The 16,563-nt window shown below is 39.6% G+C and overlaps 1 protein-coding gene across 1 annotated transcript in view; it reads right to left on the reverse strand.

Moving 5' to 3' along the window:
- LOC113886064 (glycerophosphodiester phosphodiesterase domain-containing protein 4-like) overlaps positions 1-16,563 on the reverse strand; it is a 131,646-nt gene that overhangs the window by 90,078 nt on the left and 25,005 nt on the right. Inside the window, exons 3-4 of the mRNA XM_027531999.1 lie at positions 12,044-12,137; positions 8,644-8,703 (exon numbers count right to left, since the gene is read on the reverse strand). Coding sequence (XP_027387800.1) covers positions 8,644-8,703; positions 12,044-12,137 — 154 coding nt within the window. The remainder of the gene's footprint in view (positions 1-8,643; positions 8,704-12,043; positions 12,138-16,563) is intronic.

Consider the following 16,563-nt stretch of genomic DNA (forward strand, 5'->3'; position numbering starts at 1 on the left):
AGCCAACAAAACATTGATACTCAAATTCAATAAGGACATTACAAGAGAGAAAAATTATAGTCCAATTTCTCCTATTAACAGATGCAGAAATCTTAACCTATTAGCAAATCAAATGCATTACAACACAAGGGTTTAATTGTCAAATAAGATTCACATGAATCTTCTGTGATTCTGTGAGCATACCCAACACCAAACTTCACTAATGATTGAAATGATATAGTCAATTAAAGATAAAATTTTTTCTTGTGGGAAAATCTGATTCTATCAAATGCAGCTATTCATAAAAATGTCTTTCCTCTCCTGTATTAGGATACATGCTGATCCTGGACTTAAAATATAAGGTGTGTTTTTGTAGCAATATTTTTTGGAATCCATTTTCTTGAATAATGGAAATAAAAGCAAAAATAAACAAATGAGACCTAGTTAAACTTAAAAGTTTTTGCACAGCAAAAGAAACCAAGAACAAAATGAAAAGACAATCCACAGAGGAAGACAAAATATTTGCAAGTGCTGCAACTATCAAAAAACCAAACAACCCAATCAAAAAAGGGCAGAAGACCTAAATAGACCTTTTGCCAAAGAAAACATATAGATAGCCAACAGGGAAATGAAAAGATGCTCAACATCACCAATTATTAGAGAAATGCAAATCAAAACTACAATGAGGTATCAACTCACACCAGTCAGAATGGCTGTCAAAAAAAGTCTACAAATAATCATTGCTGGAGAGGCATAGATAAAAGGGAACCCTGCTAAACTGTTGGCAGGAATGTAAACTGGTGCAGCCAAGGGAAAATGGTTGGAGGTTCCTTAAAAAACTAAAAGCAGAGCTATCATATGACCCCGCAACACCACTCCTGGACATGTATCTAAAGAAAAACATGGTCTGAAACAATACATGCACCCCAATGTTCATTGTAGTACTATTTACAATAGCCAAGACATGAAAGCAACATGAATGTCCATCAACGGATGAATGCACAAAGAAAATGTGGTACACAGATACAACGGAATAAAAAGAACGAAATATTGCCAATTGCAGTAATGTGGATGAATCTAGACCTTGTCAAACTAAGTATGTCAGACTGAAAGGCAAATATCATATGATTTCATTTATATGCAGGATCCAAAAAAAGATACAAATGAATTTATTTACAAAACAGAAATAGATTCACAGACATAGAAAACAAACTATGGTTGCCAAAGGGGAAAGGAGAATGGGGAGGGAAAAATGAGGAGTATGGGATTAACAGATACACACTACTATATATGAAATGGATTAAAAAACAAGGATCTACTGCATAGCACAGGGAACTATACTCAACATCTTATAGGGATTTATAATGGAAAAGAATCTTAAAAAGAATGTATATGTATATGTGTTTATAAATGATCACCTGGCTGTACCCCTGAAACAACACTGTAAATCAACTACGCTGTTGTTTAGTTCCTAAGTTGTGTCCAATTCTGGTGACACCATGCACTGCAGCACGCCAGGCTTCCCTGTCCTTCATTATCTCCCAGAGTTTGCTTGAACTCATGTTCACTGAGTCGGTGATGCTATCTAACCATCTCATCCTCTGCCATTCCCTTCTCCTTTTGCCTTCAATCTTTCCCAGAATCAGGGTCTTCTCCAATGAGTCAGCTCTTCACACCAGGTGGTCGAAAGTATTAGAGCTTCAGCTTCAGCATCAGGCCTTCCAATGGATATTCAGGGGTGATCTCCTTTAGGATTGACTGGTTTGATCTTCTTGCAGTCCAAGGGACTCTCAAGTCTTCTCCAGCACTACAGTTTGAAGCACCAATTTTTCAGCGCTCAGCCTTTTTTATGGTCCAACAGTCACAACTCTCACATGACTACTGGAAAAATCATAGCTTTCTTTAAAAGGACCTGTGTCAGCAAAGTGGTATCTCTGCTTTTTAATACACTGCCTAGGTTTCTCGTAACTTTTCCTTACAAGGAGCAAGCATCTTTTAATTTCATGGCTGCAGTCACCATCTGCAGTGATTTTGGAGCCCAAGAAAATAAAATCTTTCACTCTTTCCACGTTTCCCCCTTCTACATGCATGAAGTAAATCAACTATACTTCAATAAAAAGAAATTTGTTAATCTGAGGTGTGTGTTTTGAGCAAAATGTATGGAAACTTTGATTCCCAGAAGGAGCCTTTTGAGTTACAGAGCATCCTTATCTTATATCCCATTAATTATGCAACTCGGGTCAGCCATGTCTCCCACAATACAAATTTATAAATTTCAAGATTATTTACAATAAGCAACCCAAATATACCAGGTTATATTCTGCTAAAAATTTTCATAGATAAAAATTCTTCACTATCTTTTGACTAATAACTATTTTTAGTATGTTTAAATACCTTTGATATATTTATAAAGAGTTTTGATTCATTCCTCTCTGAACATGCCTAAGTGGAAGGAAAAAGGTTATAGGCCTGGTACTAACCCTTTCCTTTGGGATTTATTCTTTGCACACTAAAACTGAAACTCCAAGCCCCACAGAATCCCTGTTGCCAACAGAAGCAATCTCTCCTCAAAAGTCCAATAAACCTAATCCTTCAATGGATGAAGCCCTGACTAAGGTGGTCACCTTTCAAGGGGATGCCCACTCTTTCTCATACCTCACCTGCATCACTTTCCATTGTCTCAGTTCAGTTCAGTTCAGTCGCTCAGTCATGTCCAACTCTTTGCAACCCCATGAACCACAGCATACCAGGCCTCCCTGTCCATCACAAACTCCTGGAGTTCACCCAAACCCATGTGCATTGGGGCGGTGATTCCATCCAACCATCTCATCCTCTGTCGTCCCCTTCTTCTCCTACCTCCAATCCCTCCCAGCATTAGGGTATTTTCAAATGAGTCAGCTCTCCGCATCCAGTGGCCAAAGTATTGGAGTTTCAGCTTCAGCCAGTCCCTTCAATGAACACCCAAAACTGATCTCCTTTAGAATGGACTGGTTGGATCTCCTTGCAGTCCAAGGGACTCTCAAGAGTCTTCTCCAACACCACAGTTCAAAAGCATCAATTCTTCGGCACTCAGCCCTCTTCACAGTCCAACTCTCACATCCATACATGACCACAGGAAAAACCATAGCCTTGACTAGACGGACCTTTGTTGGCAAAGTAATGCCTCTGCTTTTAAATATGCTATCTAGGTTGGTCATAACTTTCCTTCTAAGGAGCAAGCGTCTTTTAATTTCATGGCTGCAATCACCATCTGCAGTGATTTTGGAACCCAGAAAAATAAAGTCAGCCACTGTTTCCACTGTTTCCCCATCTATTCGCCATGAAGTGATGGGACCAGATGCCATAATCTTAGTTTTCTGAATGTTGAGCTTTAACCAACTTTTTCACTCTCCACTTTCACTTTCATCAACAGGCTTTTTAGTTCTTCTTCACTTTCTGTCATAAGGGTGGTGTCATCTGCATATCTGAGGTTATTGATATTCATCCCAGCAATCTTGATTCCAGCTTGTGCTTCCTCCAGCCCAGCATTTCTCATGATATACTCTGCATAGAAGTTAAATAAGCAGGGTGACAATATACAGCCTTGATGTACTCCTTTTCCTATTTGCCTACAGACTTATAATCAGAATTAGATCTAAGAATACTTCAAGAGATGGCTTTATTAAATTTACTGACCAAACTCTACAGTATATGTAGGAAAAAATCCTAAGATTGTTAAACAAGGAGAAAAGAATTCAGGACTGGGCTAAACTTATATATGTACGGGCTTCTCTTGTGACTCAGCTGGTAAAGAATCCTGCAATGCGGGAGACTGGGTTCAATCCCTGGGTTGGGAAGATTCCCTGGAGAAGGGAAAGGCTACCCACTCCAGTATTCTGGCCCGGAGAATTCCATGGACTATATAGTCCATGGGGTCGCAAAGAGTCGGACATGACTGAGCTACTTTCACTATATGTATGTGTGTGTGTGTGTGTGTGTAATTAATTTATTTATCCATCCTAAAGGAAGATATAAGCATCTGAATGCAGAGTTCCAAAGAATAGCAAGAAGAGATAAGAAAGCCTTCTTCAGCAATCAATGCAAAGTAATAGAGGAAAACAACAGAATGGCAAAGACTAGAGATCTCTTCAAGAAAATTAGAGATACCAAGGGAACATTTCATGCAAAGATGAGCTCGATAAAGGACAGAAATGGTATGGACCTAACAGAAGCAGAACATATTAAGAAGAGATGGCAAGAATACACAGAAGAACTGTACAAAAAAGATCTTCACGACCCAGATAATCATGATGGTGTGATCACTCACCTAGAGCCAGACATCCTGGAATGTGAAGTCAAGTGGGCCTTAGAAAGCATCACTACGAACAAAGCTAGTGGAGGTGATGGAATTCCAGTTGAGCTCTTTCAAATCCTGAAAGATGATGCTGTGAAAGTGCTGCACTCAAAATGCCAGCAAATTGGGAAAACTCAGCAGTGGCCACAGGACTGGAAAAGGTCAGTGTTCATTCCAATCCCAAAGAAAGGCAATGCCAAAGAATGCTCAAACTACTGCACAATTGCACTCATCTCACATGCTAGTAAAGTAATGCTCAAAATTCTCCAAGCCAGGCTTCAGCAATATGTGAACCATGAACTTTCTGATGTTCAAGCTGGTTTTAGAAAAGGCAGAGGAACCAGAGATCAAATTGCCAACATTCGCTAGATCATGCAAAAAGCAAGAGAGTTCCAGAAAAACATCTATTTCTGCTTTATTGACTATGCCAAAGCCTTTGACTGTGTGGATCACAATAAACTGTGGAAAATTCTTCAAGAGATGGGAATACCAGACCACCTGATCTGCCTCTTGAGAAATTTGTATGCAGGTCAGGAAGCAACAGTTAGAACTGGACATGGAACAACAGACTGGTTCCAAATAGGAAAAGGAGTAGGTCAAGGCTATATACTGTCACCCTGCTTATTTAACTTATATGCAGAGTACATCGTGAGAAATGCTGGGCTGGAGGAAGCACAAGCTGGAATCAAGATGGCCGGGAGAAATATCAATAACCTCAGATATGCAGATGACACCACCCTTATGGCAGAAAGTGAAGAGGAACTAAAAAGCCTCTTGATGAAAGTGAAAGAGGAGAGTGACAAAGTTGGCTTAAAGCTCAACATTCAGAAAACTAAGATTATGGCATCTGGTCCCATCACTTCATGGGAAATAGATGGGAAACAGTGGAAACAGTGAGAGTCCGTATTTTTCTGGGCTCCAAAATCACCACAGATGGTGATTGCAGCCATGAAATTAAAAGATCTTACTCCTTGGAAGGAAAGTTATGACCAACCTAGACAGCATATTCAAAAGCAGAGACATTACTTTGCCAACAAAGGTCCGTCTAGTCAAGGCTATGATTTTTCCAGTAGTCATGTATGGATGTGAGAGTTGGACTGTGAAGAAAGCTGAGTGCCGAAGAATTGATGCTTTTGAACTGTGGTGTTGGAGAAGACTCTTGAGAGTCCCTTGGACTGCAAGGAGATCCAACCAGTCCATCCTAAAGGAGATCAGTCCTGGGTATTCACTGGAAGGTCTGATGTTGAAGCTGAAACTCCAATACTTTGGCCACCTGTTGCAAAGAGCTAATTCATTTGAAAAGACCCTGATCCTGGGAAAGATTGAGGGCAGGAGGAGAAGGGAACAACAGAGGATGAGATTGTTGGATGGTATAACCAACTCCATGGACATGAGTTTGGGTGGCCTCGGGGAGTTGGTATTGGACTGGGAAGCCTGGTGTGCTGCAGTTCATTTGGTTGCCAAGAGTCAGACATGACTGAGCAACTGAACTGAACTGATACAGCAAAGGAAACAATTAATAAAATGAAAAGACTATCTTTTGAATGAGAGCAGGTATGTGGAAATCATAGGCTTGATAAGGGGTTAACATCCAAAATATATAAAGAGTTCATACAGCTCAACATTAAAAAAAGAAACAACCCAATTTAAAATTGGGCACAAGACCTGAATAGACATGTTTCCAAAGAAGACATAGAGATTGTGAAAAAGGCACATGAAAAGATGCTCAACATCACTAATCATCAGAAAAATGCAAAGCAAAACCACAATGAGCTATCACCTCACACCTGTCAGAATGGCTATTGTCAAAAACTCAACAAATAATAAATGTTGGCAAGGATGTGGAAAAAAGGGAATCCTAGTACACATTGGTACAAATGTAAATTAATACAACCGCTATGAAACACCGTATGGAGGGTCCTCAAAAAAACTGAAAACAGAACTACCATATGTTCCACCAATTCCATTCCTGGAGTTATGCTAAAGAAAATGAAAACATCAATTCAAAAAGAAATATGCACCCTAATGCTCACAGCAGCTTTATTTACAATAGCCAAGATCTGGAAGCAATCTAGCTGTTCATCAACAACAGATGAATGGATAAAATGATGTGATGAGTGTGTGTGTGTGTGTGTATGTACTTACACACAATGGAATACAACTAGGACATAAAAAAGAATGGAACTTTGCCATTTTCAAAAAATGGATGGGCCTGGAGGATACTATACTTAGTAAAGTACCTCAGACCGAGAATGAGAAATACTGTATGTTTTCATGCATATGCAGAATATACAAAATAAATGAATGAATATAATAGAACAGAAACAGACTCACAGATACAGAAAACAAACTAGTGGTTACTAGCAGAGAAAGGAGTAGGGGAGGAGCTAGATAGGGAAAGGGGATTAAGAGACACTAACTACTAGATATAAAACTTAGCAAGATACAAGGATGTTATGTACAGCACAGGGAATATAGCCAGCAGCTTATAATAATTTTAAGTGGAATATAATATAAATATATTGATTACTATGTTACATACCTAACACTAATATAATACTGTAAACCAACTATACTTCAATTTAAAAAAAAAAAAAGGTAGCCGATGCATTATAAAATTGGGATGCCAGCAATTCCTTGGTGTAATATAGAAGAAAGAATTCAATGGTTTATTGAGAAAAGGTTTCTGGAATGCTATCACCTATAATAAGCTAACCCATACCATACTGGGCTCTACGGGCAGTCTCAGAGTCCACTGAAAAACACATAGTGAGAAAGTGTCAGCATCCTTGAAAAGCACCATAGTGGCCATGCTTTATGCCTAGATAAAGGTGAGGGGTGTTGCCACTCAAACTGGCTTCCTGAGTTCAAAGGCAATGATGAGATTCTACTGTGGCAGAGGCCAAATAGCAGCACTCACTTCCAGGGGCAAGGTAAGCATGGTTTCTGTAAAAGGCACAAGGCTAGAATGACAACCAGAATGGTACAACCGTAGGGTTATAACTTGGTAGTAACTAACTGATCATGCTGTCCCAATTCCAAAATAGATGGTGATCTCAACAGGCCTGTTTATATACTTTTCAGTCTACACTCTTTCCCTGTAAGAACTTACAACTTCAATTTCCATCTGTTCTAATCCTTAAATCTACATTTTCAGTTCATACTTTCCTTTTGAAAAAGAGGAAATTTAAGGAGACCACTCAGAGAATTTGACATGCTCCTGGATTTGAGGAAATACAAGGAAAACCATGCCTAAAAAAAGTCTATAAATACCAAGAAGCTATGCTGGAGATGCTCAAGCCCATGGCAGTATAAGACAAGGGAGGCAATGTTGGAAATGAGCTGCATGTCTTCAGATGCTGGATCAGTAATGACTGCGTCCTCATAACAGGTATGGATCCTTTGTAATTGCTAATATAACCTTAAAGGGCTTCAAACTAAGGGAGAGTCAAAAGGACCTTAGCAGAGAAGCATCAGGGAATACAGGAAGACAGGCATTCACTTTACCAAGAGAGTTGCAATCAAGGTTCTCAGCAGAAAGTGAAAGTGAAACTAAAGTTGCTCAGTCGGGTCCGGCTCTTTGCAACCCCATGTACTGTAGCCCATCAGGCTCCTCCGTCCATGGGATTTTCCAGGCAAGAATACTGGAGTGGATTGCCATTTCCTTCTCCAGGAGATCTTCCCAACCCAGGGATTGAACCCAGGTCTCCCGCATTGTAGGCACACACTTTACTGTCTAAGCCACCAGGAAAGTCAGCAGAAGGGTCTCTGAAGATACACATGGAAAAATCCATGCAGTTAAGAGCCAAAAACTGCATTTACTTGGTCCTGTTAGAATCAACCCCTCCCTGTGGGACTGTGTTCTTTCATCCTACCTCTCCTTTCCCTTAGCCATACTCTGGAAGAAAGGTAAAAGGACAATCATGCTCTTTCCACCACTGCAGGTCCCCAGCCCTGGGTCATGTGAAATAGGGGAAGGGAAATACTTCATGAAGTTGGAGTGAAGCAAAATTTTTAACGAATGAAACAATATTGTTCTTGTGACTATAAAGGACTGGGGAAATAATGGAGGTTGCCTAAGATTTTATGGGAATGAAAAGAACAGAGTCACAGCGTCCATAGTAGGGAGAAAAAATAAAGTTTAGGTTCAGTTCCTTCAGTACATCAGTTACCTTTCTTACCAATTTAACGATTTCAACTAAAACGGTGTAAGTCGACTTTTTTTTATAAGGGGAACAACAAAACAAAGGGAAGCTCTGTATTTGACACAATGCTAAAGAGGCACATTCAGTCCTGGTCTCAGGACTCCTATGAAGATTCAGATGTCCTACCTTATGACACCAGTGCAGGTACAATTCAATCCCCTCCCAAAGCAACAAAAACCCAAGTACCTGAAAAAAGAAAAAAAAAAAAAAAAGATTATTTTGAAATCCCCAAGATGCTGCCAAAAACACTTTCCTGAATTCAAAATTCTTTCACAGTCTGGTATTACATTCACTTCTTGCTACATCAGCAGTTTTCATATGCTGGGAATTTGCCATTCTGTTCCTCTGCTAAAAAGCTCTCCCCTTTCCCATGCCACTGAAGCTTCAAAGAAAGTTCACATGTCACCTCCTACTTGTACCTTTCACCAGCAACCCCTGGAAGAATTTATTATTATCTTCTCCAGGATTTTGCAAAGTTAGTATACTGATATCTTTCTTGAGTTCCTACGAATTTCTTGGTAGGTATTACCAAGAACACTTAGAGAACAGAGAGAACAGAGGTCACTTCTTAGAGAACAGAGGTCAGGGGCCAGCCTTTCCAAGGGTCACCTAAAAAACCTTTCTTGAGGAGCCAGTGCCACTGTTATAACTACTAGCCACTATCATTAACATCAGTATTTAGGCAATAAATCTTAGATAGAATTTGAAGCTAAATCTAGCCAGTCACCAAGTCAGTGTGGAGACAGGAACGGAAAAACAGAGTCCTCAGATGCTCAGGATATGAATGAGAAAATGTATGAGACAGATTTTTATCAAAACAATTTCACGAATATAGTTCACTTGTTCTTTATTCAGCCTTATAAAATACCATTTTATTAAATATTATCTTGCCCATTTGGAAGAAAAGAAACTGAAGCCCAGAAGGCTGAGGCACACCACAACTTCCAGGATGATTTTCCTAAATAGAAATCTGATTTATGCTTAATGCACTAGCTCACTTTTCAGGCCTTCCAAGGTCTGTTACAAGCCTATCCTTTTTCTTCAACATCCCCTGAATTCAGTTCAGTCGCTCAGTCGTATACGACTCTTTGTGACCCCACGGACTGCAGCACATCAGGCCTCCCTGTCCATCATCAAATTGCAGAGTTTACTCAAACTCATGTCCATTGAGTCGGTGATGCCATCCAACCATCTCATCCTCTGTCATCCCTTTCTGTCCCCTTCTGTTCCAGCATCAGGGTCTTTTCCAATCAGTCAACTCTTCACATGAGGTGGCCAAAGTATTGGAGTTTAAGCTTCAGCATCAGTCCTTCCAAAAATCAGGACTGATTTTCTTTAGGATTGACTGGTTGCATCTCTTTGCAGTCCAAGAGACTCTCAAGAGTCTTCTCTAACACCACAGTTCCAAAGCATCAATTCTTCAGCATTCAGCTTTCTTTATAGTCCAACTCTCACATCCATACACAACTACTGGAAAAACCATAGTTCTGACTAGACAGATCTTTGTCAGCCAAGTAATTTCTCTGTTTTTTAATATGCTGTCTAGGTTGGTCATAGCTTTTCTTCCAAGGAGCAAGTGTCTTTTAATTCCATGGCTGTAGTCACCATCTGCAGTGATTTTGGAGCCCAAGAAAAGAGTCTGTCACTGTTTCTGCTGTTTCCCCATCCATTTGCCATGGAGTGATGGGACCAGATGCCATGATCTTAGTTTTCTGAATGTTGTTTTAAACCAGCTTTTTCACTCTCCTCTTTCGCTTTCATCAAGAGACTCTTTAGTTCTTCTTCACTTTCTGCCGTAAGGGTGGTATCATCTGCATATCTGAGGTTATTGATATTTCTCCCAGCAATCTTGATTCCAGTTTGTGCTTCATTCAGCCTGGCATTTCACATGATGTACTCTGCATATAAGTTAAATAAGCAATAACAATATTCAGCCATGGGAATGGACATACTCCATTCCCAATTTGGAACCAGTCTGTTGTTCCAGGTCCAGTTATAACTGTTGCTTCCTGACCTGCATACAGATTTCTCAGGAGGCAGGTAAGGTGGTCTGGCATTCCCATCTGTAAAAGAATTTTCCAGTCTGTTGTGACCCACACAGTCAAGGGCTTTGGTGCAGTCAATAAAGCAGAAGTAGATATTTTTCTGGAACTATCTTGCTTTTTTGATGATCCAACGGATGTTGGCAATTTGATCTCTGGTTCCTCTGCCTTTACTAAATCTGGAAGTTCCCAGGTCACATATTGAACCTGGCTTGGAGAATTTTGAGCATTACTTTGCTATCATATGAGATGAGTGCAATTGTGCAGTAGTTTGAACATTCTTTGGCATTGCCTTTCTTTGGGATTGGAATAAAAACTGACCTTTTCCAGTTCCATGGCCACTGTTGAGTTTTCCAAATTTGCTGGCATATTGAGTGCAGCACTTTAACAGCTTCATCTTTTAAGATTTAAGGACTATTATAACTTTATGTCTCATACCTGTCACTCTGAAGTGCCCCACATGAAAACAGAAACTGCATGTGTCTTGTTGATTTCTGTATCCTCAGTATTTATCACTCACATAATAATCAACACATTTTGTTGAATGAAAAATTAAGGCAAATATTAACTGATTTGGGGGTTGAGTTCTTCTGTATCAGACAGGAAATCAGTGGAGACAAGGAATCATGAAATCAGAGAAAGATATATATGCCCCATGTATAAAAGGGCACTGAAAAACTCCAATTAACTAAGAATCAGTCTCACAAGCTTTCCACTTCTTCAAATTTCCTGGCCTGAATTTCTCATACTACATGACCCCACTGTGTCAAGAAACATAGGCAGGGTCTCTACCGCCTAAAGACGTTTGCTAAAAGGTATTCTGCACCTGGACTAAGTGAAGTCGCTCAGTTAAGTCCAACTCTTTGCGACCCCATGGACTGCAGCCTACCAGGTTCCTCAGTCTATGGAATTCTCCAGGCAAGAGGACCATAGTGGGTTGTCATTTCCTTCTCCAGGGGATCCTGACCCAGGGATTGAACCCAAGTCTCCCATATTACAGACAGACACTTTACTGTCTGAGCCACCAGGTTAGTGCACCTGGACTAAGGGGCTAGCAATTGTGCATTAGAACAGGTTTGACATGCTAGCTAATTTATAAGACCCAGAAAGACTTACTCGTTAGGGGATAGGCTACAGAATGAGTAGTTCAATAGGTAAAGGTACTGCCATGTGAAGGTGTGAGCATCTAAAATGATAATACTAAGTGAACCAAGAAGTAGGCTATGAAATAGAAGAGAAAAAGGATGTTCTACCACTCTTTCTAAGGGTCAAAGTGGTAAGACACATCTTCTAACAGCACAAGCCTTTTTTCCTACATCTATCCCTCCTGCCTAATATTCAAGTGGTTAATGTAAATGCCAACTCTGCTAAGTGTGATCTGAGGTTCTGAGGGCTCCCAGCACCAACTGAGAACCATGCCACAGACAGAATACCTAGTGAGGCTACTCATGAAAGGAGTGGGAGAAACAGAAAACATTACTCACCAACAGCAATGATGTGTAGGCAGCCAGGATCCCAAGGAAACTCAGTAAGACAATGGACCAGAAGAACCAGAGCCCTGTACCTATAAAAATGACCCTGCAAAAATAAGTTTCAATTCTTAAAATACAGTAAAAAAAAAATAGTAGCATCTACATCAAGGATAGGGGCGACAAGACCAACTAGATGAGGTATAAGAAAACAGAGGGAGATACGAGAAGCAATTTGGGAACAGATGTGTGAAGAGCTTTGGGGATATTTAGTGGAGAACTTTTAACTTTGTCCTAATGGCAACTGGGTGCTTTAAATGGGGCTCTGTATAAGTGGTATCATTTTTTAAAAGTTATTCAGAATATATATTCAAAACACATATTCTCTTTTAAAAACAATATAATATAGAAGTTCTGGAATTCTAAAAGAGAAAAAGTCTACTGCCTTAATAAAACTTAACACTTTCCATTTTGGAAAGTTTCTGGCTTATGTGAATGTACGTTTTCTTATATAACTGCAAGCCACCATGTCAATTTCTCTATCCTGTGTAAGATATTTGACCTCTTTAAAAACTGCCTTGACATGTTCTATTCCTAAAGGAGATTGTGAGAGAAAACTGTTAATGATAAGCTAAGAGAAAGAGGATTAAATTTGTTCCATGTATTGTATGTCAAAACTGTTTTAGACTGTTCATTTCAAGATAACATAGATTACCTTCTCACCATATAAAACCTGGAGAAATTATATTTTAACAATACAGACCTATAACTTGTCTTACTGCACTTTGAAGACATTGCATTTTTTACAAACTGAAGGTTTGTGGCAACCATACATCAAGCAAGACTATTGCCATCATTTTTCCAATAGCATTTGCTTACTTCCTATCTCTGTATCACATTTTGGCAATTCTTGCAATGTTTCAAGATTTTTCATTTCTATTATATTTGTTGTAGTGATTTGTGATCAAAGATCTTTAGTGTTACTACCACTACTTGCTGAAGGCAAGTTATTCATAAATAGCTATGATTAGCTATCTAGCAATAAAATAATTTTTAACTAAGGCACGAAAATTTTTTATAAATAATGCTATGATACTCTTACAGACTACAGTATAGTAATGGTACAGTATAAAAAGAACTTTTATGTGCACTGAGAAACCAAAAGACTGTGTGATTTGCTTTATTCCTATATTCACTGTATTGCTGTGGTCTGGAAATGAACCCTCAATATCTCCAAGGTATGTCTGTATAAAATATAGATGTGTGAACAAAAACCACATTACAAATAAGTAAGGAAATTCTCCTTGGTGAGGAGTTATACATCAAGAAGAATGTAATAAGCAAGCAGCTATCCAAGCAAGACCTATCCCAGATCAAGACGCTAAGAGTTCTCTGTAAAAGATAAGCTCACAGACAGCAATCAAAACATGTAAGGAGTGTCAACAAATTCATGCAGTATGTCAATTAAAAGAATAATCTGAATAGTAAAAACGTAATTAATAGAATGATCAAAAAAGAACGATGAAGTAATCAAGATCTTCAGAAAAAGAAAGGTCTCACATTCATATAACTAAAATAGATGTTTTAAAACAAGCACATTAATTATCAAAACAATAAAATGGAAATCTCAGAAAACTTGCAAGATAACCTATAATGGAAAAGGTCTGAAAAAAATATATATATGTATGCAAGTGTGTGTGTGTGTGTGTGTGTGTATAGCTGAATCACTTTGCTTACACTTGTAAATTAGTTATTTTGTTGCTGTTTTAGTTGCTAAGTTGTGTCCAACTCTCTGTGAGCCCCTGGACTGTAGCCCACCAGGTTCCTCTGTCTATGAGTTTCCCACACAAGAATACTGGAGTGGGTTGCCATTTCCTTCTCCAGAGGATCTCCCTGACCCAAGGATCAAATCCACACACCTTGCATTACCAGGTAGATTCTTTACCACTGAGCTACCAAGGAGGCAAATTAGCCATATTTCAATTTTTTTTTAATGAAAGATGGACTTAATAGCTGTTGAGATACAGTCAAAGAATTCAGCAAACTGCTTAGCCAAGTAATGATACTGACTTCTTTTTCCAAGTGAGGAAGTTAAAGTTTACTATTTAATGGTGCCTCTATCTTCCCTAATCATTTCTCTGGCCACATCTATTTTCCTTCACTCCCTTTGAACCTAAAAGGTCTTCTTTTGTACATTCAATCACATGTTAAATATTGATATTGTTATAGTTTAGCTCAGCTCAAAATCCTCTCACCAAATTCAGGTAAAGTTACCACCCACTCACCATGAACTGCAGGAAGAATTTTACATGTTTTTGTTTTTTTTTTTTCTTTTTCTCTTTCCATTTTCTAGTTCTTGACCTATGGATTTGTACTCACTATAGGTAGTAGTAGTCAGGTAGCATGGAAATGAGAAGAATGAAAAGGTGTTTGTTTAGCTGAGCGGAATTGAAAAAAGTGGAGGGGGCGGTCCTAAGATGGTGGAGGAATAGGACGGGGAGACAACTTTCTCCCCCACAAATTCATCGAAAGAATATTTGAACACTGAGCAAATTCCACAAAACAACTTCTGAATGCTGGCAGAGGACATCAGGCACCCAGAAAGGTAGCCCATTGTCTTTGAAAAGAGGTAAGAACAAATATAAAAGATAAAAAGAGAGACAAAAGAGGCAGGGACAGAGATCCATCCTGGGAAAGGAGTCTTAAAAAAGAGAGACGTTTCAGTGCACCAGCCCCAAGCATCCAGTATCCTGCATCGAACCTTGTAAAGTAATTAACCTCCAATTAAAATAAATAAATTTATATTTTAAAAAAATAAAATAAAATCTCCTTTCAAATGTAAAAAAAAAAAAGTTTATTGCAAAAAAAAAAGAGAGAGAGAAGTTTCCAAACACCAGGAAACACCCTCACCAGCGAGTCTGTGGCAAGCCTTGGAACCTCAGAGGGCAACATAACCAGGAAGAAAAATAAATAAATAAATAAAACCCACAGATTACGTGCCTAACGGCAACTCCCAGCAGAGAAGCAGAGCAGACGCTCGCATCTGCCACTAGCAAGCAGGGACTGGACAGGGAGGCGTGGGCTGCTTTGCTTAGGGTAAGGACCAGGCATGAATGCCCCAAGGGCAATCTGAGGGAACTAACTAGAACTAACTTGAGATAGCAACCCAGACTGTGGGATAGCTATCCCATGAAAAGCCCTAACCTAAGACACCGCCAGGCCTGCTCACAGAACAAAGGACCATCCACCGCCGGAGACAGGCAGGCGAGGGCAGCCAGAGTCTGCGCCTTTGTGGAATACCTGAGAACCTGAACCTGAGCGACTTAGGCCTGGGAAGTACATACAACCCAGGGCCCACCCCAGACAATTCCTGGCAGAGCAATCTACAGCCTGAGCAGCGTAGACAGGGAAAGCACATACATCATGAGCAGGGGCAAACCCAGTGTGGCCAAGACACTGCGAGCACTCCCCACACACGCCAGTGATATTTGTTTGCAGTGTTCCTCCCTCCCCACAGCACATCTGAACATGTGAACCTAAAAAAGTGACCACCACTGCCCCTCTAGTGTCAGGGTGGAAATCAGACACTGAAGAGATCAGCAAACAGAAGAAGCTAAAATAAACAGAGGGAACCACTTTGGAAGTGACAGGTGCAATAGATTAAAACCCTGCAGTTAGCACCGACTACATAGGAAGGGGCCTATAGATCTTGAGAAGTATAAGCTGGATCAAGGAACTATCTAAAGATGAACTGACCCCACACTGTCCAGAACAACACCAGAGAAAGTCCTAGATATGTTTTTACTATTATCATTTTTTAAATTAAAAAAAATTTTTTTATTTTTAAGTCCTCTATTACTCCCTTAATTTTCATTTTTATAACCTACTATTACTTTGCAAAAATAAAAGACCCAATTTTTAAAGCAAACTTCATATATATATATTTCATAATTTTTGTGACTTGCTTTTTTATTTAATATTGTATTTTTGAGAATCTAACCTCTACTCTAGATTTTTAATCTTTGCTTTTTGGTATTTGTTATCAATTTTGTACCTTTAAGAACCCTATCTTCAATACCCATTTTTACTTGGGAGCGAGATTACTGGCAGGATTGCTCTCTCCCACTTTGGACTTTCCTTTTCCTCCACTAGGTCGCCTCTATCTCCTCCCTCCCCTTTCTCTTCTCTACCCAATTCTGTGAATCTCTTTGTGTGTTCCAGGCTGTGGAGAACACTTAGGGAACTGATTACTGGCTAGATCTGTTGCTCTCCTTTTGATTCCCCCCTTTTATCCTCATGGCCACCTCTGTCTCCTTCCTCCTTCTTCTCTTCTCTGTGTAACTCCGTGAACATCTCTGATGGATCCAGATTGTGGAGAGCACACAGGGAAGTGAATACTGGCTAGCTTGCTCTCGCCCCTTTTGATTCCCCCTCTTCTCCTCCTGTTCACCTCTATCTCCCTCCTCCCTCTTCTCTTCTCCATGTAACTCTGTGTACCTCACCAGGTGTCCCCCACTGTGGAGAAATTTTTCATC

Source organism: Bos indicus x Bos taurus, chromosome 29, assembly GCF_003369695.1.
Source record: "Bos indicus x Bos taurus breed Angus x Brahman F1 hybrid chromosome 29, Bos_hybrid_MaternalHap_v2.0, whole genome shotgun sequence".
Lineage (NCBI taxonomy): Eukaryota > Metazoa > Chordata > Mammalia > Artiodactyla > Bovidae > Bos > Bos indicus x Bos taurus.